We start from the raw sequence: 24,866 nt of genomic DNA on the forward strand, positions 1-24,866 counted from the left end.
AAGTAATATATTACCTTATCTGATACTTAAATAAATAAAAATAAAAATAATTAAATGAAGCAATTGATTTATCTCAATCGGCATATAAAAAGAGAATATCATTCTGAAACACAAATAATATAAGTTTTATTATCATATATATTTTGAATAACAGCCAATTAAGTTTATGCAAGGTTTTGTTAGATGTGTATAAAAGAACAAGTTTTATTATCATATATATAGATCTTAATTATAAAAAAAGTAGACATATGGACAGAAAACATTGTACATTTTTATATAAAGTTTGGAACATACCAAATGTTTCGATATATATAAACAGTTATATTTTACCAATAAAAAAATAATCAAATTTATACAAATTTTTGTTTAATTTGCCTTTTACAATATTATATTAAGAATATTTTGTTATAAATCGTAACCCTAAGTTATTGGTACATCCATTAGTTAGAAGTATTTCAATTCATCATTTTTTTTAAGATTTATCGAGAGATTAAAATATAAAGTATTAATTCAATCTTAATATCACTTTTAACTTAAAATCTTAAATATATGAGTATTTTTTCTCATTTAATATTTAACTTTTTCATTTCTATAAAAAGTGAAAATTATACTCACATTACATTCAAGTAAAGATAAACTATATAAATTTAATGTTAAAATGATTTTCATTAATTATTTATTATTTGCTTAAAATATGGAAGATACTTCTTATGCAACAAAACAAAACTAATTATACCTAGGAAAAGGTTATTATACATCATATTCTTGACTATTATTATTTACTGAAAATTATACATAATTGTGGATATATAAAACAAAATATGTGTTGTCTCTTATCACAAAGTAGTTGATGATGTGTGTTCATAATTTATGTGTTGTCTCTCACCACAAGGTCGTTAGTTGATGATGTATGTCTATGGGTCAGCTTTCTTATTATTATGCAGCATTGGGATTAGTTGGTTAGTGTTTTTTTAACATAAAAGTTATATTTAGTTCAATTGTAAGAACAAACACAGGGACCCAATTTGCTGTGTCAAGAGGGGTTATTAGAGTGAAACCAATATTGAGCAGCCTTGTTGAAAATCAAATTTTTGACTCTTTCAAAAGAAAAAAAGCACTTATAAGTTTAAATATGTTTTTGTTGTTTATAATATTATGTTCCTTGTAAAATTCTTTTTAATCTTGCAAAAACAATATTTTGATCTTTACTTTTTGTTTTTTTTAATATATTTACTTTTTGTTTTTTTTAATATATTTAGTTTTTATTTTTGTAATAATTTATTAATTTAGTTAGTCTCATTTAAATAAAATAGCACTGACAAAAAAATATTAAAATATTACCAAATAAATAAATAAAAAAGCATTTTACAAAATTTAAAACAAAACAACATACCAAAATAAACAACAAAAATTCCACAATAACTTTCAAAATATTTTTATGAAGACGAAAACTAGAAAATTAGTATATTATAAGGAAAAAATGTATATTTAAACTTGATTACTATTGTTATTAGATTTTAGGTTTAATAGGTTCGGAGGTTCTTATATTTGTGGGTTCGTTTCAATTGGGTCCTCCAATTTTGAAAGTGATCAATTTGGTCCCTAATTTAACAAAATTGAGTCAATAATACCCTTTCCGTTAAATGTAATGGACGGCGTTAACTTTTTAAACATGTGGCATGTTGAGGCATCCTTTTATTTGCAGGTTGCACAGTTTTATTTGAAGGATGCTTCAACATACCACATGTTTAAAAAGTTAACGTCGTCCATTGTATTTAACGGAAAGGGTATTATTGACTCAATTTTGTTAAATTAGGGACCAAATTAATCACTTTCAAAATTGGAGGACCCAATTGAAACGAACCCACAAATATAGGGACCTCCGAACCTATTAAACCTAGATTTTATTTTTGGAAGACTTAAAGTAAATTTTAGAATGAGTAATTTTATTTAAAATTTATTGAGATTCCTTTTTCTTGGAAATCTAAAACAATTAATATAAAACAAATTAGACTTTTTTTCTTGAAAACTTAAAACAAGGATCTTAAGCTATATAAGTTGTTTGGAGTGTATTTTCAACTAGCAGGACCATATATTACCAATAATTTGGCTACATTAGGCCTGGATCGGTGCATTTAACTTCACAGGCATCACTCAGCATATCATTCTTACAACGTGGGACTTTTTACACTTTAATCACGTGTTCCAGCATCAAATCAGTTTTGAAATAAAAAGAAAAAACGAAGAGGACAATGCTAATTTCAACGAGTGCATCAATTCATGTGTTGGAAAATATAGTATGTTATTGTGTTCAAGTCACGACAACAGAACAAAACGAGCAAGGAATAAAAGAAAACGATTCTTCGCCATATATAAAGGTTCAATATGAATGTTGGTCTGCATAGATCCAAATCAAGAAAGATCCCATAAATGATTTCCATTCCCACTTCCTCACTTGCTTCATTTAGCCAAAGAGAAGAAATGGTTGACCGTACAAGGAGCAAGATTCTTATAAGAGAATATAACGAAGATAAAGATGTTAAAATGGTGAGAAAACTAGAGAGGAACTCTGAGATTGGAGCTAAAAAGGTGGTCTCCATTTTTACCAACATGATGGGTGACCCTTTATCTAGGATTAGGTTTTTCCCTCTTCGTGTAATGCTGGTGGGTGACTATCATATCCCTACCTTCCACCTCAGAATGTTGCTTTTCAAATACTCCACATAAATTAGAACTTGCTTTTCTGCAGATTTTCTTAAACTGTTCTACACTTTTCTAGCATGAAACACCAAAACATGTACTGATCATATATATGTATGGTTTATCTAATGACTTTCAGGTAGCTGAGCTTCTCGAGAGCAGGGAACTTGTTGGAGTGGTTAGAGGAGTCATTAAGAATGTAGGAACTCTTTCTGGATCACTCTTGAAGATGGGTTACATCCTAGGCCTCAGAGTCTCTCCTTCTTACAGGTAGTACTCACTTTCATTTGTTGGACCTAAAAAGATCTATTTTTGTTTTCTGGTTAGTGCAATCCTGAATTTATCTTCTTTTATCCTCTGAAATGGTCTTGTGAACCATTCGCAGTGGGTTAGATTTTTCTTTTCATCAACTATTTTAGATATATTTATATATGGTATTTACATGATTACAAAATTTGGTCTTAATATTGCTTGTCTGAGCCAAGATGTTATGATAAGAGCATATGTCTACCTAAGATGAGTCAAGCTCTTTTATATAAACATCTTATCTGAACTACTACATTCTCATCTCTTAACAAATTTCATTTTTTTCCATCTCAACCTTTTGCTTGCTCATTGGTGTCCTAATAATACACTTTGACAGAAAGATGCATAGGAATATCCTGCTAGATATCGAACCACTGTTGCTATGTGAACACCTCTGCTATTTCCCTATTCACACTACATATTGTTGAGGCTTTTCCTTTCCCATCCGTGATAATTTCCTTCACCTGATAGAGATTTCAGATTCTCCTTATTGCAGTGTACCTATCTGTCAATTTGTTGTCTTTTATTGAGATAGAATAAGCTGTCGTTTGCATTTTCATATTAATTACACCTTTGAGTAACCTATTCCTAACCCATGTATATAAGCCCTTATTGTACACAGGGTTAGGAATAACTTCTCTACTTTGCCCTATGATAAAAAAATTGCTTATAAAAAGATTGACCTGAATTTTGAACTTGAGTTGAAGGCAATAATAAGTTGTAGACATTGTTTCAAAACCCTAATTTCTAGTGAATGTCATTGAGAAAACATTTTGATATCTGCAGGAGAAAAGGGGTTGCACTAAGACTTATCGCTGCAGTTGAAGAATGGATGGTGAGAAATGGAGCTGAGTATGCATTCCTAGCCACTGAAAAGGATAATGATGCTTCTAAAAACCTATTCACTGTCAAATGCAATTATGTGAACCTTAGCTCACTTGTCGTATTCGTCCAACCAATTAGTTCCATGACAAAGCATATTTCCAGGGATATAAAAATAGAGAAAGTGGACATAGATCTAGCAATTTCGTTATACAGAAGAACCTTGAAAACCAAAGATTTGTATCCACTAGATATGGACGTTATTCTGAAGGAGAAACTCAGCATAGGCACGTGGGTAAGTTATTATAAGAGAGAGGGCTGGCTCAATTTGCGAAGCAAGGTAGATAATGAAGAAGATCTCATTAGCAGTGAAACTTCAAACTCATGGGTGATTTTTAGTATTTGGAACACTTGTGAAGCTTACAAGTTTCAAGTTAGAAGGTCTCAACTAGTAAGGTTTCTTCTTACAACCTTAAATCAGGCAAGAGAGAGAGTTTTCCCTTGTCTCAAGATGTCGGTGAGTAACTCACTTTGTAGATCCTTTGGTTTTCTCTTTCTTTATGGAATCTATGGGCAGGGAGAAAACCTTGGAGAGCTCATGGAATCCATGTGGAGATTCACATCAAGAGTGGGAGAAGGAATGAAGGACTGTAAGGTGTTTATAACTGAGTTAGGGTTTGGTGATCCACTTGCCAACAATGTTCCTCAAACAGATTCCATCTCGTGTATCGATGATCTTTGGTACACAAAGAGACTTTCAACCCACATTGATGAAAACACTGATGAAATATTGACGAGACAAGTGGGAAATGTGTTTGTCGACCCTAGAGATTTTTAGGTGTGTAATCTTCAAGGGTTCCATGTTGACCTAAATTAGCTTCTACATGATCTCTGTCGGATTAAAGATATGTTGATTTTAATCAAGAAACAAATTAGTTACATATTAAGTGTTAATAATATTAGTATTTTCTGCTATATCGGTTTTCCTCTTTTCTATGAATGTTGTTAGTTCTCTCATGTTTCAAATCCAAATTCCTAGTTTGCTGAACAGTTCACACATATAACTCTGATAAACCAGAAAACGAACTGATATTGAATTCAAGGACAGCTATCAAATGCTTGATAATATCCTTCTTAGGATTTTACATGCTTAATGCAATTTCATTCATGGTTAGCACTGTTCGTTGTCCTTTTATATCATATACGTTTTATCACCCTCTTGACTAAGGGCTGATTTAAAAATGAAAACAAAATATGAATAGAGTTTTCAATTTTCAAATTTCTTTGAATACACAACCTGAACCTTAATTTATTCTATTTTGGTTCTTAAATTTTACTGTGATTTTATAAATAATGATCATGATGTAATTTCTTTTCAATTAATATTTAAAACTCAATTCTTTTTGTGAATAGACACTTTGAATGTAATTTAATATCTATTGGGTACTCAAATTTCTTTTATATTTTAATTAAGTTTTTGTGGTTTAATTTTTTAGTTTGAGTGACGTGATCATTATCTTAATTTTTTTTCCTCCACGTATTTAAAAATACGATCTCACATTAATCTATGGTGATAAAGAAAGTAAGATAATGGGAAGGATATCCGATTAATAAAAAATTAAATAGCAAGGACTGAAAAACATAAAAATTGTGAATAATAAATAAATAAAATTTAATAGGAATTTAATTAAAGATTAAAAAAATTATAACAGAATTAAGACTTAATTAAACTTAAGATCCCGTACTGATTAAGAATAATTAATAAACATTAAATTTTATAACTCTGACATTAAATGAATTCTGATCTCAATAATTATTAATATAACTTTACTTCATTTAAAGGACAAAAAATTATCATAAATATAACTAATTATTAATTTACTTTATATAAAAAAAGGGTTAAAAAATAATTAAATAATAAAATAATTTTAACATTATTATACCATTTATTTTATATTTTTTGTCTTTCATTTTAATGTTTCTAAAATTTAAAATATAATTAAACTTTAAAAAAAAATAAATTAAAAAAGACAGCAGCAAACGAAAATCTAAAAGTAAACAACCCAATATATCAGTTACAACTAATAAAGTATTAAACATCTAAAAATTTAAAATATGAATTGGAGACTTTATTGAGTTTCTTTTATCTTATTTTTGCAACATTCTTGTTAACTTAATAAAATTACCTGGATTAAAAGAAATAAACAGTATTTTAATATTTGGAATTATTAATTATAAAGACATAAAAGCTAGTAATATAGGAACGATGGTACACATAAAAGATAAAAAAGTACTTTTGTCTTTAAAAAGATTGTTATATAAATTTTTATTATTTTAATTAGTTGAAATAATTATCATAAATATAATGAAATCAATGATTATTAATTATACCTCAATCGTGTTTTTAGAACACTACTTGAATGGATTTGGGAAAGAGTGATTGAATGGATTTGAGAAGATTTGAAGATAAATTTTTTGTTCTTTATTTGAGTGGATTTTGAAAGTAAGTGAGAGTGGATTTGAAAGTAAAGTTTGTAAGAATTAGTTACAAACTTTAAAGAACAAAAAACCCCAAATTCATTCAAGTGAACAGGGACTAAGCAACATTGCCCATTAAATCTAACATAATTATTGAATTTATTTTTATATAACATGGTTACGGAATTAACATTTATATATATATATATATATATATATATATATATATATATATATATATATATATATATATATATATATATTATTGTTAACTAAATTAGTTTCTAATCAAAACTTAAATTAATATTTAATATTAGTTACTAAAATTTGAATTACTTATTTATACTATATTTTAAATTAGTCTCTAATAAAGTTAGTGACTAATTTTATTATTTGAAAAATTAATATTTTAGGTTCTAAAATATAATTTTTCTTGTAGCGTGATTTCTTAAAAATTAATAAATGTTATCATCAATTGACCTTTCATAGGAATAAACCATAATAATATGAAAATATGACCTCAATCCCAACTTTAAGAAAGAGTGCATTATCATCCATAAATATTAAACAGTTCATAAAACTCTAAGCGATTATGAAAGAAAAATGTGGTTGTATATGACAAGCATTACCTTTTTTAAAATTTGAAAAGATACATAAAGCATCATCTTTTTAAATTTGAAATTTTCTTTAATCGCTGAAACAATGTATTTTAAAAAACAAAGTTAATAATCTTTGAGCAACAAACGTAAATGAATATGATAATCGAGAAAGAATACTAAAATGGAAACAAGAATTTGAATAGTGATTTGGTTCTACTAAAATTTATATTCAACTTCAATCTAAAGAACTTGAGTTGAATTATTTCAGTAAACTTAGATGCACACTTCACATCAAGTATGAAACACACTCAAGTATATATACTTATTAAAAATAAGTCAAATCAAATGTAAAATGCTGTCAACCCTTATTGTTACAAGAAATGCGAAAAGAAAGATTTGGAAAGATGTCACTGTAATTGAACTGCTAAAAATTTATGAACTCAAGAATATGATCAAATAATATATATATATATATATATATATATATATATATTATTTATTAAAAAATAGATTTATTTATTATACTGTACTAATAAATATCCTCTCAATTTCATTAAAAAAATAACACTGCCTTAAAATCTGTATAGTTTTAAGAAAAACATTGGATAAAATCCTAAACACGTGTCAGCATAGATAAGAAACTGACTTTAGTCTTTTACTACTTTGAAATAAGTCGTGATTCATCTTAATAGAAATAAGAGTAATCTCTATTTTTTAATTATATTTATAAATATTTTTTATTTTAAAAATAGAAATAGAGGTAAATTTTGATGGTAATTAAATCAAGTGTAACCACTAATAAAAAAATTGGACTTTCAACGTCACAAGTTTTATGTCCAACATAGTAAAATTTATCATAACAAAAGTGCAGTAGCATTTTTGTAATTATTTTGTGTAATGAGACATTAAATTTTTTTAAGCAGACATCAATTTTGAACAACGTACGTCAATTGATATCGGTGAGTCTTAGTTTTGACATTATTTTTTAAATAGATTTCTATTGGAGGGAGATCCAACATCTAGTCTGTAAAATAAGGAAAAAAAAAACGTGAGAGGTCACATTTCCATTGTTTCACTTCGCATAAGGCTCTTTTGCAAGTATACAATGATGACGATGAGGTTTTAAAGTTCATTGCTCTATATATTATTCTCATCTATGCTTGTGATGCTGGTTTTCATCAAAGGATTCATTCTAACTGATTAGTTTTTGCAAAGGTTAGTTTTTCACTGTTTCACTGCGTGTGATCCTCCATTGGAGAAAGGTGATGACGACGAAAACAAACACTTAAGGCCCATTGCACTCTTTTTCACTCCATTTTACTCCCATTTATGTTTGTGGTGTTCGTTTTCTCCAAAGGATTCCTTATACTGAATTGGTTTTCACATTAATTAAGGTAAGTTTTCTTTAAATTTGCATTGCCCTTCTTCTCTTTTATTGAATGTATGATGACATTGATTACCCTTGTTATTCAATGTGTACACTCTCGTATTGTCTTTGTGTAAGACCTCCTTTGTTATTGGTCTTCTTCCCTTCCATGATGGTTTTGTGCTTTTAGAATGTTTTATCTTAGTTTTAATATGAATATTTATTTTTATCTTAGTTTAGGTGAATTTTAATTTATATTATGATCTATTGAGTGTTGATTATTGAATTGTATGGTTAGTTTTTTATTAGTTATATAATTAATTTTAACTTCATTATAGTTGCATGATGGACATCATCATTGTAGGCTAAGGTCAAGCTTCCATGTATGGATTTATTGAACCTCATACGATTCAATCTTCTGAAAATACACTTGACCACAAACAAACTTATTTGCTCAAATGGATGTTTGAGTAAAAAAAGATGTATCTAGCATTCTACATTGATCGCTAAGTGTTATTGAATGTAATATTTTATGAAGTATTATTAATTATTCGATTAACTATTTGTGATTCATGATATGTCCATTTAGCAATTAATGGTCATCATTTCAAGACAATGCATAATTGTGTGGTTTTATTATTTGCATAGGAAGATGAAACTTTATTTAAAATTAGTGTTACAAACTCAAGTGTTACTTTTTTTAAATAATCTACTTATTTATGTTAATACTAACTTATGTTTTTCATGTTTTCAATTTAATTAGAGTTATGGATAAGCCAGGATATGAAAATTCAAGTATTATAATTAAATGTTGAAATTCATTCATATTAAATTTACTAATTTTTGCATATCAATTTATGATATGTGATTATTTTCTTTGTAAGGTTTAGTGTAACAAACAGAAATATTCATGAGAATATGGTTATGGTATCCTATCTTGGATAAAAATCAACATTCGAACCATAATTAGATATATATATATATATATATATATATATATATATATATATATTAAAAATCACATCAAACTTTAAACATTAGTATCCATACATAATGAAGTTGTGTTATTTTTTTCAATGATTCAAAAGTTATCACCTATGACAAATGACACTATATATGAAGAAAATAAGATAGTAGTGTGCAATGTATATACTGAAACGATGGAGTTAGGATCAACAATAGATTAGGACATTACTTAAAAATTGTCTAGGACAAGATTTTGATTATGAAAGTTTTAGTTTGATCTTAATAGTTTTAGTTTTGATAATTTTAGTGTTAATAGTTACACTTTGTGTTAATAGCTTTACTTTTGATATATAATATGTTCTGGTAAATTTTTTAATGTCTCTTAAACAAAACTTTGGGTAAACTATAAGTATAAACAAAATTTTAAAAAAAAAAAACAGCATTTGATGTATGTTAGTGCATCACTAATAGACATTAGAGGTAGTTGACTATGGTCTAGTCTAACATTTTTTGACATTTGTTAGTGCTATCAAATGTTGTCTAATTTTAATTTGGGTGATGTTAATTTGATGTCGGTATGTTGTGAAATTTATCATTAAGTTACATCACACTCTCACATGATCGATGTTGTTAAATGTTTGTTTTCAATTATAAAATTAATTTGATGTTTCTGACTAAGATGTTAGAGTTTTTTCTAACATCAAAAGTTGAAAATAGCAAACTTAAAAAAATCATATTTTTGTGTTAATGAACTTATGCATATTTTTTATTCAAATGTAATGTAAATATTTTATTTTAGAACAACAATAACAAATATAATTTAAGAGAAGCAATATGGGTTACCCTTATAAAAACAAAAGAAATAGAGAAAGAAAAGAAGAAAAATCCATGGACCAACTTTTTCGTAAGTACCTCCCTCTCCAATGTCAAACAGAAAAAAAATTCCATAAAAATGTTACTAACACAGACCTCTTTAAGCAAAAAGAGAACATAAATTTTGCCTTCAAATGTAAAGTGAAGATGATGTACAAGTTCATGGAGGAAAAAAAAGTTTGTCATACTATTTCATAACATATGAAGAATGACTTAATAATCTTACATAAAAGTTATAAACTAAAATTATACTTCGAATAATTATATTATTTCATTAGTAAAAATATGTTACGGTAAACAAGATTTATAGCTTATAAACCAAATTTAAAAAACCCTTTGGTAAATTGGATTTCGAACATAGTGTGAAATTTAATGATAGAAAATAATTTTTTATTTTGTTGGACATAAGAAGAAAAGAAAGTGATGAAAAAAATTTGGATAAAGGAGTATAATTATAATAAGGCTTAATACCTCTTTTGGTCTCTTGAAAGGGGATATTCAAATGCGTCCTACCTTTTTTAAAAAGTTAAATAAGATCCCAACTTATGAAAAAATTGTTCAATTTAATCTTTTTCGGTCACAGTGTTAATTTTGTAACGGTGCTGCTGGACACATGGACTGAACAGAACGATGTGTCTATTATAGGTGGAATACGTGGCTGTCTGAGGATAAATTTGTGAAAATAAATAGAGATAAAGTGGAAGTGGTTAAAAATATAGGGGTTAGGGTTTGGGTTGCAGAGAATTCGCGAATTGGGATTAAGCATTATGGAGGAACTGTGTTCAAATTGGGGTGTTCTGGAAGCTGAAATCTGCAAAGCAAATTGAAAAGCGCAAATCAGGTTAGTGTTTATGTTTTATAATTTTATGAAATTGTGTTATTGGATATGGTATCTGTGTCGTTGTCGCGTTTTGGGGGGGCTTAACTAGGGGTTAAATTGTTGTGGTTGAAAAGTTGTCTTCTTTTGATGGTTGATAATGGTCCCATAGGTCTTAGTTTAACTTAATTTAGTGGTCCCCGTTTGCATTTGCAGGGTTCGAGTAGGGATGCCTGATGACATGTTTCGGGTAGTGGTCCACCATGGTGGGACCTTGATCAAAGAAGTCCCCTTTCAAGCAATGTGTGATACCCTAGATAACAACATAAGTGAAGCTTTCAACAGTGTTCTTATTCATGCAAGAGGAAAACCAATTATAACCATGATGGAGGATATCAGAGTTTATCTCATGAAAAGATGGGCCACCAACAAAAGCAAGGTGGCATTTATGGACTTCACAATATGCCCAAAGCTAAAAAAGAGACTTCAGAAGGAATCTAATTTGTCAAGATTTTGGGTGCCAATGTAATATTATCATTTATATTCATATACATTTTTCAATTATCTTCATTGTTGACGTGCTTTATGTATTTCAGCTGGTCTACACGAAAGATATTTGAGGTTAGGCACACTTCAGCCGTTGGGAACAAGTTCACACTGGACCTGGACACTAAAGAATGTAGCTGCAGAAAATGGATGATCAGTGACATCCCATGTTGCCATGCAATTGCAGCAATGAACTACTCAAATGTTGATCTAGAGAATTTTATACCCATTTGCTTCACAAGATCCACATATGAAGAGGCATATGCCTCCATAATTTTTCCAGTCAATGGCCACCTACTATGGGAAACTACAAATTGCAATGATGTACTACCACCAGTGATGAGGAAGTTGCCTGGGAGGCCAAAGAAAAAAAGGAGGTTGGAGGCATGGGAGCTAATTAAGGATGACACTCAAATGTGTGTTGGTGGGCATAGGAAAAAATGTAGCATTTGTCGTCAGAGGGGGCACAACAAGAATAACTGCCCTTTATGGACCCAGCCAGCAGCAACAACCCAGCCAGCAGAAACAACACAGCCAATGGACGAAACACAACCATCACAGCCACCTCCAAGTTCCCAAACCCCTCTACCATCATAGCCACCAAGTCCCCAAACAACCCGCCCAGCAATGTTGAGGACAAAATTAGATGTCAGAAGAAAAAATAGTTAGATGAATTGGATGTATTATGTACTCTCATTAAGAACTTCATGTGTTTACTTTCATGGTGATGTATTATGTACTATTAGTTAGATGAATTGGATGTATTATGTACTGTCTTTATTTTGGTCACAAGATGAACTAATATTTTGATCATGTAGTGGTAATATTTATGTATGCTAACGAAGGAAAGTGCTTTGATGATATTTTGGTCATAACATGTACTCATAACCTGTACACATATTTTGGTATAACTTGTACTTAGATTTCTTATTTCTGCACAAACTGGTAATATGTTTGTTTTGTCATCATCATATAAATTATGGGGTTGACCTATGTGAATATTTTTAAAGCAAATGGGGGACTGATTCGAACATTCTCCACTGAATTTAACTCATTAAAATAGTCAATGGTACGTAATACATTGCATTACTGATCTTACACCAATCAAAACACCTTCACATTGCCAACCTACTTTTTTCAACCATCCAAATACATTACATGAACGTAAACAAAACATAAAACAAACACCCAATTTCCCCATCTAACTACATCAACCTAAACAGAACCTGAATATCACAAGGTCCAACGCAATACACACACACACACAAACCTACAACTAACAACTTCATCCTTTTCTACAAATCCTTCACTACATTTTCCAGCTCTCTTATCCTCCTCACAATTGTTCAATCTTTTTCATCAACGTTCTCTTCAGAACACCACTTGAAAAAGTTACAGGAGCTCCCAATTGAAGATTCACCATGTTATTCACCAAGTCAGGGAATCTATCAACAAATCCATCAAGTGAAGAAAACATAAACTCAGAAGGGTATACTTCAAACCTTGTAATGAGGACATCCCCAAAAATTTATCCCAGCATTCTTCGTAGTTGTCGCGACTTTGGTTACAGCAATATCACCACAGTAACAAGTAGGGATTATCCCACCTCCCCTCCAACCACCACCATGGGACGAACGAGAAGATCCTTTGGCCCAACTTTTCGAAAACGAACAACAACCTTGGGAAGATGCCATTCCTATCTCGCCCTAAACATTTTCCTCACCTCAAAGACCAAGTTCTCTGCAACCCAAACCCTAACCCCTATTTTTTTAACCTCTATTTATTTTCATAAATTTAACCTCAGACAGCCACGTATTCACCTATAATAGATGCCTCGTTATGTTTAGTTCACGCTGTCAGTTGCATCGTTAAAAAATTAACACCATGACCAAAAAGGAATAAATTGAACAGCTTTTTCATAAGTTGGGACCCTATTTAACTTTTTGAAAAAAGTAAAACGCATTTGAATATTCCTCTTTCAAGGGAAAAAAAAATATTAAGTCTTATAATAAATAATAAAAGAAAAAGGAGAAAGAGAATAAAAAATAAAATGAAACGGTCTGAATGAAAAAGTGGATAATAGTGATAGGTTATTTTAAAAGTTATATTTAAATTCTTATTATCATTTTAACTCTCTTTTTTCATACTAACATTTTCTTGCAATTTACTATTTCTACTGATTTAGTTACTGACTCATAAATTGTCTTCTATTAACAGAATAAAAATTGAAAAATATCTATACAAAAAATCATTAAAGCGTCATAAAAATTCAACATAAAAAATTATATTTTTTTCAAAAAGAAATTATAATTTAATTATGCAGATATTTAAAATTTATGTTTAAGAAAATATATAAACTGATTTAGTTTATAAACAAGAAAATCATATAAATATGTGAATTACTTTATATTTAATTCAACAAAATATTAAAAATTCAAATTGAAAGGCTTGGAGTTAAAAAGTACTCTAATTTGCTGATTTGTTAACTAATTTTTTAGTTTTATGAATATAATATTTTAAATTTTAGACTTTTCATGGAAAGTCTAGAAATGGCTACAATTGTTTAATTATATTATTAATTATCAACTAGTCGTCCTTGCCCTTATAGCTCAGTGGTAGAGCGTCAGTCTTGTAAACTGAAGGTCTGTAGTTCGATCCTGCATGAGGGCAAAGTTAAATATTTTATTTTTACCTCCTTTTGTTTTTAATTTTTTTCTTGATTTTTTTATTTTATTCTTATTTTTTTTATTTATTTTATTTTTATCATTTTCTTTTATTTTTTTTTATTTTATTTCTATCCTTTTTTGTTTATTTCGTTTTCATGTTTTATACAAGGATCATGAAAGTTTTTGAATCTATAAAAATGAGATTTTGATAAGTTGACTTTAATGTTGATTTTGATGTCTAAAGGTTATGGAATGATGTTAAGTTCTGCTATAAATTGTTCGAAGTTTATATAGTTGAGAAAATCTGATTGTTAAGTTGAATTTGAGTTTGAAAATCATTGTTATAAATTGTTTAAAGTTTATATAGTTGAGAAATTTTGATTAAGTTAAATTTGAGTTTGAAAATCATATAGATTTGAGTGAATTCATGAATTTGATGATAATTTAGGTTATATTTGAATATTATAAAATTATAAAGGAGATTGTTTTGATTTTACTAATATTGCATTCATATATAGAAAAATATTAGGTGATAAAAGTTTAAAAAGATTTCTATAACCTAGTCTACGTGTGAAAAATAACTATGGTGTTGTAGATTATAAAAATTTATCCGATCATGAGTAGAATGAGTTTCTATTATCTAGTTTTGTTATGATGACAATTTAGTAAAAATAGTATGACACGAATATATCTTTTAATCTAATTTAACTTATGAGTATTATGAAAGTAGAATCAAATATCAATTATGTGTGTTTCGGCAGGATTTAGAACCTAATCCAAAACATTCAAAGTTGTCTGCTCCGATGTCCAGTTGTGCTGTCTTCTCTCTTCTACTTATCCAAGCCGGGGGAGGGTGCCTGCAAAAGACACTCCGACGCTCAAGTCAGTGACTTTGCGTAATAATCTTGTAATCAAGATTTAGTTATCAGAGCTCTAAGTTTGGGTTCCAGTTCAAGTTCAAGTGCAAGTTACCTGTACCATTTCCCAGACAAATATTTATAAATTATAATGAGCTTACCGTGACTCATTAACCACCAATGAATGACAATATTAATTGTCAATAAATGACAATTATTTTCATTAACTCCCCGACAATTATTATTATTATTAATTACCTTAACGGTTGATTTAACCGATCGGTTCACTGACCTAAGAGGTACCATCGGTCGGACGACTCTTCTGCACTTTTACCGTTCGGTCGGCTATGAGCCCGGTCGGCTATGAGCCCATAGTAACAATGTGTAATGTTAAAATATATGTATTTATGCATGAAAATTTGTTAAAACAACATATTACCATGTTTTGTATATTATTTATCAGTAATGAAAATAGTATTTTCTACGATGATGTTATACAAAAAAAAATCAATAATAATAAATCCAAGAAGATAGAAAAAAGATATATATATTGACGTTTTTATTTTTATTTTGAAGTAAAATAAATATAATATAATTCCCTTTGAAGAGGGAATATTATTTTGAAAAATTAATGAGAATGAAAGTTTATTTTAAAAAACTTTATAAATGTTTATGTAAATATTATTAAAATATTTGTTTACATTATTTTGATTATTAGTATTGTAACTATATTAATAAAAAAATTCTCCTTTATATACATTCATTTTTTATCACTTTATTTGTTAAATAACTATTTTTAAAATTCAAATAACTGCTAGCTATAAAAAACCATTTACACAATAAAAAGTTACTAATAATAAAATTATAAAAATTATTTCTTCACATAATTACTTTTTTATAAAAAATATTTTACAATATTATATATCCTTTCTTACACAATTCTTTTCAATTTTACTTTTTATGTAATTACTTTTTAAAATCAAATAATACTCGTAATAAAAAAAAACTAGTTGTACAATAAAAGAATTATCTATAGTAAAATTATAAACACTATTTAATTTTATAATTACCTTTTTATAAAAATCATTTAATAACATTTTTATATCAATTAATATTATACTAATATTTTTTTCAGGAATAAGTAAGCATGTATGTGTTTTCACTGTGATAAATTATGTAATTAAACCAAATTAAAATAGAAACGACATAATACTTGTAATGACGGAATTAATTCACAACCCTTTATTTGAACATCTAAGTGTTTTTTATATGGGACCTTAATACGATCTGATGTCTACATGGTGAAAACAGAGACATCCAAAAATAGTATTCAATAGTGAATATCAGTTATTTATCGTCTTCCTACTAAATAGTTCTCAATAAATACGCCAAAACTGTTAATTATGCTTTATTCTAACAAGTGAAATGAAAACAACATCTATAATCTGTCAAATTTGCCAATGACAAAGTATGATTTTTATCAAAACTGGATTATCTAAGACCACCCTGATAGTTGCTGTCGTTTATAGATCTTAAACAAACTCTGGCCATCGATTCAAACTAATTACCGACCCAACGCCTCTTTCGAACTGGCCTATGTTGCTTGATTTCACATGTATCAACAATGGAAGAATCAATGGTGAGCTTCAAATTCTCTTCTGCTTCCTTTTTCATTGGGATGAGTTGCTTAAAGCGCTCCCTACGTTTCTCCATCTTGGCTAAGGAATCGAGAATCCTTTGACGGTCAAATCCACCAATACATTGTTCAGAACTACCTTCGTTTTGTGACATTCTCTTCACACTGTCAGTCACGGCTGGCCCTTTAGAAGCATCTCTTCTGGATGTAGAAGGCTTCTCAAATGATGATTTACATTTTTTTGTTACAATCTGACCTTCTTCGATATCCGAGCTTTCTTTCTGCCCTTGATCTTGAAGGTTCTGGACCAATTTCTTGCTTCCGAGGTTTCTCTCGTATTTAGAGGCATCAAATTTGCTGGCCCTCTCATTAGATTCATCAAAACCCACTGAATCTCTCATCCGTTTCTTGGCAATACACTGGTTGACATTTTCAAGCCTACCATTGGACAAGACTCTGGAACTTCTCACTTGAGACTGTCAAAAAGTTGCAATCAAACCAAAAAAACAGGAAAATATCAATACATATATAACAAGAAACATTTACACGGATATATGCAGAACATCGCATCAAATGTAAGAGTGAGGTGCGACAAATGTGAGCCACAGGGGTACAAAATATAAACATACAAACTAACAGAATGATTATTAGCAGTAACAATCAAAGCATTAAAATGAAAACAGGTTAAAAGTATTAGACACCGTTCGGGCTTCATTGTGAAGTCAACATGAAAAAAATTACAACACAATAGTCATTGAAGTTGTGTATCTGCAAACTCGTGTTAAATACAAATCGAATTGAGCATACACACTAACGTTTATTGACAAGTCTACTCATGGGATTAAGATAAACTAAGCATGAACATCAGGTTTATCACAAATTGAATATGGTAGAGTGGCCCATTTTTCATCACACATCAACAACAAATACACTTTCATGCTGCCAATCATCCTCTTTGGAAATTATTTTAAAAGAACTAAAACTTCAGTTTAAGAAAAGCCCACACTACAAAATTCAGAAACCTTACAGTATATATATCTTAAACATGTGATAGGCAGACAGGGCATTCAGCAGAGAAACGCAAAATACCTGAAAAGGCACATTCTGATTGTCCAAAATACATTTCTACATAAAAACCAATCCAGGCTTTTTAAAGTGATAAAATAATACAACTATTTAGCAGATACATGCATTTATAGAATTGAGTATACAATGCAAACTTGACTAAAGTTGGGAAGAAAAAGAGACAGCCTTGCCCAATTCTCTTCCCAGACTGCATATATAGGTGATCAAAGACTAAACAACATACTATGCCCATTGAGATCAAGGGGTAAATTGTAGTCTACCAATAATAGATACAGATTTGTGACGTACATATAACAGAAAGAGATATTCAAATCAAAATAAATGTGCCAGAAATGTGTGCTATCTAATGTGGAAGATTCAATCAATTAAAATCTAAACATAAAGAAAACACATACCATAAGCACAACAATTATCTCAAGCCATGAAATCTATGGATGTGACTGTGATAAGGATGATCATTAGCCACGTTTGATTGCACCAAGTTAATCACCACAACCCCTTACCATATTATGTCACATTCCAAGCACAGATCATGTACTAGTTTCACAAATGCAGATGGTTTAGAAGAAAAATAGAAAGTGACAGAAATTTTATCTATTATGAGCAATATCCAAAGCCTTATCCTATACTAACAAAGTTGCAAACACTATATCACTGCCGTATATACAATACAACTTGACAATATGAAATTAATGTTAAGATTTCAAGGAACTGCACAGATTTGTTTTAGATGCTTGATCCGAGATCCTCAAGATTTAGAATTTTTGCTTGATATTTTGCTGAAACTCAAAAACAACATCACGATCTGGCATTGGTCCAAACTTAAAAATCTTTTGAAGAAAAATAAAAGTTGACAAAAAAGATAAAACATAATTGATGTTTAGGAGTGAGCTAGTACAATTAAACTTACATGAGTAAAAAGCTACCAAAAATATAAGGCGCAACATGTTTGGTAACTCATTAATAAACACAGAAGTACAGATTCTTGACCATATTTTCCCCATCTTTACCTTTCCTTCCCTATCAATCAAGTCAGCTGATTTCCTGCATCTCAGCACTGCTTGTCCACCCTTACTTCTGTACATAGTCTTAGAGCTAGCTTTAAAATATTTCTCAGTATCACGTTTCGGAACATTTACCCAATGCCGTTGCAATGGCATATCATCACTCTGCACCTTAGCACAGAGAGTTGTTTCATGATGCCTATAAATAACTTCATCCTCAGTCCAGTCCAGGAACTTAGATGGGGACCTGTAAAACTGATACTCTTCTACAGGATAAATTTCATCTTTTACAGTTTCGGTATAATCACTTGACCAGTAACTGCCTCTGCTGTCCCTATCATGCTTATCTCTTCCATAATCCCCGAAGTTTTCATTCACTCTTGCACCATATGCATAATTTTTCATTGAATCTGTACAAGATTGTTTATGATACTTAAGATTTGAAGTATGGCAATGTGCATATTTTGGATAATTATCTTCCATTATCCCAGAACATGAGTTATTCAAAAGTAAACGGGAGCTGTCACAGTGTCTTCCCCTTGGGACAGATCTTTTCCAATCTCTACCAATTTGTTGAAATTGCTCTTCACAATTAATATATGAAGATTCCATTTCTCTCTCAGCAGCAGAAGTGGCCATCCTATAGCTCTTGTTTACAAACTCAAACTCACGTTCATCAAAACCATCAATGCATTTACTGTCGATGAAATGGGATCTTCCATCCATTCTTTTCCTTTGATTATGCCTTTCCTTATCAAGAAAAGATGAATGTTTTGGAAGAAACTGCCTAGGCTCCCTATAAGGGCAAGGATTCAGGTCATAAGCAGAGGACCCAAAACCAGGATGATACCAATCTCTATCTCTGTCCTCATTATCTGCAAAGCAATAACCTGGTTCAGAAATATAGTCCCCTACATCCCCATTTTTCCTGTCATATCGGTTAGTATTCTCCCTAAAGCTTCCTCGATCTTCATGATAATATTTAGTGCACCTTGTAACCAACTCATCAACAACCTTTTCATCGCCATAATAGTAGGATTGTTTTGTTTGTCTATTATATGAAACATCTCTTTTTCTTTGACTTCCAAAAGTTTGCCGTTGGTCTTTTTGTCTGCCATAGTCAACAAATCGATGAGCCAATGGAGACAGATCCCTCTTATTGGACTTGAGGATGGAAAAAACATCATTACCATTTTCAGTGTGCTCGTTCTTATCATAACCAGACTCATATCCTTCCCTTTGGTGCCTCCATTCTTTTCTGAATAGACCTCTAGTTCTTGAATTATAAGCTATGTTTACTGTTTTTTCATTGACACTGTTGTTTTTTGAGTTCTTCCAATTAAGTGGGGAAGATTTCTTCGTGTCAGTAACACAATTCAATGTTTTCCTTTTTATAGGGCTAATTGGGCTTGTATCATTATCAAGATGAACACTGTTTTCTGTTGGCTCAGAATCACTATCACTATAGGAAGTCAGGCTACACTCTTGATCTCCCAGTGACAGTTCTGACTCAATCCAATGTGGATAAGAACTACATGGTTCGATGCCACCACCTTCATCTGTCTTTATTTCCCCCTCTGGCACTTCTGCAGTATCTTCAGAAAGTTGATTGGGTTGATCTCGATGCTCATCTCCATTTACGCCAATTATCGTTCCAGTTCTGTGAAATGCATAGTCCAGATATAAGTTGTAAAGCGACTTCAAGAAAACATGGAAGTCATTTACAATAACTAATCAAAGGAAACAATGAATGCTGACAACTACACACAAGGGAATATTTTATATAAAAATTAGATGCAGTTAGAGTACATTGTTATGCAGTATGCTTTTTGTCCTATAAGATTTCACAGTCAGTCATCACAAAAAGTTGAGGAGAGAAGTTTGTATATTTGGCAAATAAAAAACCATTTACATATCTATATTACTTTATATTTTAGCATTGAACTTGAATTTGACTAATTTATCCATACTTCTAATATGAAATATACAAGAAGGCGACCAAGCTTCAATGATGTTCAAACAGATCTAAAATAATAAACAACAAAATATATTATATAGAAAGGAATCAGATAGACACAGTGTATCTGACCTTTTCAGAACAGAAGAGTCCTCAGCTTTTATTACATCTTCCAATTGATCTTCAGACACCACTTCATCCCGTTCATTAGAAGAATCAAGAATATTTCTCATATTGGCTGCCATAGATTCTCCTTCTAATGATGCATCCATTACAGTGCTATTGCCAGAACCAGAACAATCATCAGAGGATTCAAGCAGCTTTATCTGCCCAGAACCAACAGTAATTACTACAAAGACATAAGCAGCTACAGCACAAACATTTTAGTAAACAGACTGAATGCACACCTCTATAACATTAAAATCCCTATTGCGTGGTCGCCTTACATCTATGGATGGTTGTCGTTCAACCATGCTGTCCTCAACCTGAATTGCTCTGCCTTTCGGCTGAATTATCAAATATCAGTCATCAAACATTAACTTGGTATCAATATCCAAGTTCATAATTGGAAGTAACAAGTAATAATTTAACTTGAAGAAACTCACAAACAACCAAAAGCTATAAAATTATAAGGAAAAGATGGAAGGGGAGGAGTGGAACTCTGGTTGTTACTCTTAATGTGGGTGGAGCTCTGATTGTTACTCTTAATGTGGGTGCGAGATGCGTTACAAATTATTAACAATATGCTATTAACTAAGGTCAAGGACTAACCTAGTGCAATTAATACAAATGCATCCCAATAATACCGTAAATAAACATGACTCTGAACACTTTAATATTCCTAGTCTTGTAACTAGAGCTAACAGATGAATATCTGCTTACCAATTCACAATCTGATGAAGGAAAAAGTACACTCCCTAACACAGCTTGATCACTTTGCTCTCTTACGGCTTCCTGAAATACTTATACCGGGTCAGCAAGATCACTCGAGAATTCTCCACAAGTAACCCAACTACTTAATTGTTTACGTTAAACACCTGATTCCATTTAGCAGAGCTATCAACTGAAATACAAGTTTGCAAGGATGTTCTCCAAAGTTGCTTCTGTACAGAGTGTAAAACTCTAATCAGTTGAGTTTCTCCTATGTCTAATAAAACCAAATGCTGATTAATTCACCATTATACCATTAAACAGACAACATAGTGGGTAATACAAAAAACGGTAGCAGAAATTCTAATAAAGGTACAAGGGAAATGGATAAATAAATTGTGAGCATCTAAACAGAGAAACCAAGAGACAAGCGTCACGTAATAGCTAAAACTGAGATCTCTTGGAAATAATAATATACCCACCAATGAAGCACAGTATAGTTTCCAAGTGCTCTCATTAAAACCAAAGTTAAAGTAATTTGTTATGTCAACTCCAGGAACATTCCATGGCTTCTCCATAAATGTATCAATGTTTACATCAAATATGCCCCTGCAATAGAGGGGGGAAATCACAGTAAATAATAAGTTACACAAATGCTAGCTAGAAAAAAATAACATGTACAAAAAATCATGACCGCTAACTCACACCCCAATTAGTTTATCAAAGCAACAAAATTCAATAAGTTCTGTTTGAACTGCGTATAAAAATACACACACTGACCAATACCAAGGAAGAACCGATCCATATCCACATTGAACAGCCACAGGATTTGCTGCAAGGCACACTCGAGAGGAGCTCAACGCAAGGTTCTGGATGCAGGCATCACCATTCCTCCTCCCTTTATTCAAGGATGAAATGTAGGAAGACATCCCCATTGCCGCATTGGCCGTCATAATATTAACAAACGCCAATCCTCGACTCCTACCACTCTACAGAAATGAACCACAGTTCACCATGAACAACACAACTTCAACAATTTTAAACACCAAAGGAAAGTAACGAAAACATCACGCCATTCATGAACTCAATCTATCTTATATTCATTACTGTGTCCGCAAATAATAGCAACATGAATCCAAATTCATATTATCTAAAAAACTAAACAACAGAGAAAAGAGGATAAGTGGTAGAATCACGTAACAGACCTTATTAGCATACAATCTGGAGCCATTATCATCACCATCATCGCCATATCCACCGTCATCGTCACAACCAACAACTCCGACAGGAGAATCCTCGTCATTCAGCACGATTTTCAAATCGTCGTCGCTGTCACTGGCAGCAGCAGAGTCATCATTCACTTTGTCGTCGCTCTTGTCCTCATCCAGGTTGAAAATGTTACTGTTCACATCCAGTTTTTCTTCTTCCTCTTCGTCTTGTTCTTCGGCGGTGGCATTGAGAACTTCAATGTCGGCGTAGAGTTCGCCGAAATCATCATCATGGTGGAACTCTTCCATTTTCAGTGACTGCTTCACAGCCACCTAAACCCCGATAAAGCTTTAAATATCCTCACTTTCTTTTGGAAGTATAACCCTTCTTAACTAAAACATATTTTTTTGACAAAACCCTTGCACAGTCTTAAACCCTAAACATTCTAAACTGACTACAGTGAGAGTTAATTATTAATGTAATATAAAAATATTCAAACATTTTATTTTCTCTTTTTTTCTATACTTGTTTTTCTATGTTGTATAAAAAAATGTACAAGATCATGGTGAATGTATAATTTCTTAAATGATTGTTTAGGCTTAACTTTTTTATTTTCTCTTTTGGAGGAAAAAATACTTTTTTTCGTTTTGTCTGCTGAGTTTTTTTTCTTATCTCTGTACAAGTATTTTGAAAACAAAAAGAAAGAAAAAAAACTGATTTATTGAAATCGAACAGAAAATTACTTCATATCTTCGTACGGTGACTTAAGAAAATAACATATAATTAACCTTCATCTTGTTGTATATGGTCAATTTAAAAAAAAAAATATATATATATATATATATATAGGATTTTTAGGTTAATTAATAAATATTTATATTTTAATAATTTAAGCAAATGAGGATAAAGATAAAAATAAGTATTAAGACATATACAAAGAACAAATAAGACGAATATATATTCATAATTTTCCCAACATATTGATATTTGTAATTTTTTTAATAAATTTTCATTACATATACAATAATAATGGTGTGACATAATGAAAGGAGAACCATTAATTCTTTGAAATATGTTAATTGACAAGTGTAGTTTGTAATTCTTTAGGATTTTTTTCATGTAACTTAGGGTTTTTTTTAGAGGAGTTGTTAGAGTTATATGTTATTTGATGAGCATTTGATATTATACATCACAAAAGGAACAATTTATCGGTTTATAATCGTGTAAATAATGTTTTGAGGTCGTCTTTAATGTTTCTTTCCGCATCCTCACATAAAGAATTTTTCATTTTGATTTTTTTATTGTGTAATATGAAAGTTGAAAATAGTTTTTAAATTATGTAATTCGAAAAAATAATTAAATTTTACAATTTTAAATTAAAATTGGATTTTAGATTGTAAGTCAAAAGTAACTTTTATAATCTAAAAGTCAATAATGGTTAAAAAATAGTTATATATTATACGATCAATAAATTAGTTGACTTTCAAATTAAATTATTCCGAACATATTTTTAGGTTCTAAGTTACAAAATCCGAAAAATTTTATTAAAAAAATAATTTTCAGGTTTTCATTTTTGCTTTCGGATTGTGTCACAAGTTTTTATTTTTAAGAAAAAAAATAGTTTCAAATTACAGAAGTGGGGATTTTATATATATGGGCGGTAGGAAAAAAATAGGTGGAGGTGCAGAAAGAAATACCATGTTTTGAGCCTGTTGTACTGGAGGCTTTCAGCATAGGTCCAGTTATATTACTTGAATCCCTTCATAGTTTTAGGCCGAAATTAAAGCAATGGGGTTGGTGAATGTGTTGCTCTCTCCACCTTCACAGCCTTCTCCCTCCACCTCCCCAATTATCTTTAATTCCAATTATATCCTTAAAGTTAAAATTTTTTATTTTTATTATTTTAATATTTTAATATTTAAATATAAACTAATATAAATATACATTATTAAAATACATTAAAAAGATATTCAAAAGTAATAAATCAAAATATTAAAATATCTAATAAAATAATAACAGAAACATAAAATTAAAACAAAGCTTAAACGGATGACATCCTTCAACGGATGTCAACATCCGTTTAAGGCGAAACGGATGTCGACATCCGT

General features: G+C 30.3%; 3 protein-coding genes and 1 non-coding gene across 5 annotated transcripts; 3 read left to right on the forward strand and 1 right to left on the reverse strand.

Annotated features, from left to right (window-relative positions):
- Positions 1-2,415: 2,415 nt before the first annotated feature.
- Positions 2,416-4,686, forward strand: LOC124846087 (putative N-acetyltransferase HLS1-like). Its single transcript, XM_047323306.2, has 3 exons — positions 2,416-2,664; positions 2,840-2,970; positions 3,793-4,686. Exons 1-3 carry the CDS (start codon positions 2,431-2,433, stop codon positions 4,664-4,666), a joined length of 1,239 nt encoding a protein of 412 aa, XP_047179262.1. The 5' UTR covers positions 2,416-2,430; the 3' UTR covers positions 4,667-4,686.
- A 6,470-nt stretch (positions 4,687-11,156) lies between these two features.
- LOC148198784 (uncharacterized) lies at positions 11,157-12,070 on the forward strand. The gene is made up of 2 exons (XM_088115914.1): positions 11,157-11,452; positions 11,524-12,070. The coding sequence occupies exons 1-2, from the start codon at positions 11,157-11,159 to the stop codon at positions 12,068-12,070; spliced, it is 843 nt and encodes a 280-aa protein (XP_087972040.1).
- Positions 12,071-14,071: 2,001 nt separating this feature from the next.
- Positions 14,072-14,143, forward strand: TRNAT-UGU (transfer RNA threonine (anticodon UGU)). Its single transcript has one exon. It is a non-coding gene; the product is annotated as a tRNA-Thr (tRNA).
- Positions 14,144-16,380: 2,237 nt separating this feature from the next.
- On the reverse strand, positions 16,381-23,149 carry LOC124846077 (uncharacterized). 2 transcript variants are annotated; one of them, XM_047323295.2, is made up of 9 exons: positions 22,755-23,143; positions 22,330-22,538; positions 22,032-22,158; positions 21,717-21,782; positions 21,562-21,633; positions 21,087-21,185; positions 20,812-21,005; positions 18,729-20,382; positions 16,381-17,108 (listed from the first exon to the last, which is right to left on the reverse strand). In XM_047323295.2, the coding sequence occupies exons 1-9, from the start codon at positions 23,064-23,066 to the stop codon at positions 16,557-16,559; spliced, it is 3,285 nt and encodes a 1,094-aa protein (XP_047179251.1). In that variant the 5' UTR covers positions 23,067-23,143; the 3' UTR covers positions 16,381-16,556. The 2 variants fall into 2 exon arrangements, with proteins under 2 accessions (XP_047179251.1, XP_047179252.1); XM_047323296.2 differs by having other exon boundaries at positions 16,927-17,108; positions 18,629-20,382; positions 22,755-23,149.
- Positions 23,150-24,866: the final 1,717 nt, after the last annotated feature.

Source organism: Vigna umbellata, chromosome 5 (assembly GCF_029865625.1).
Source record: "Vigna umbellata cultivar VRB3 chromosome 5, Vumbellata_1.0, whole genome shotgun sequence".
Lineage (NCBI taxonomy): Eukaryota > Viridiplantae > Streptophyta > Magnoliopsida > Fabales > Fabaceae > Vigna > Vigna umbellata.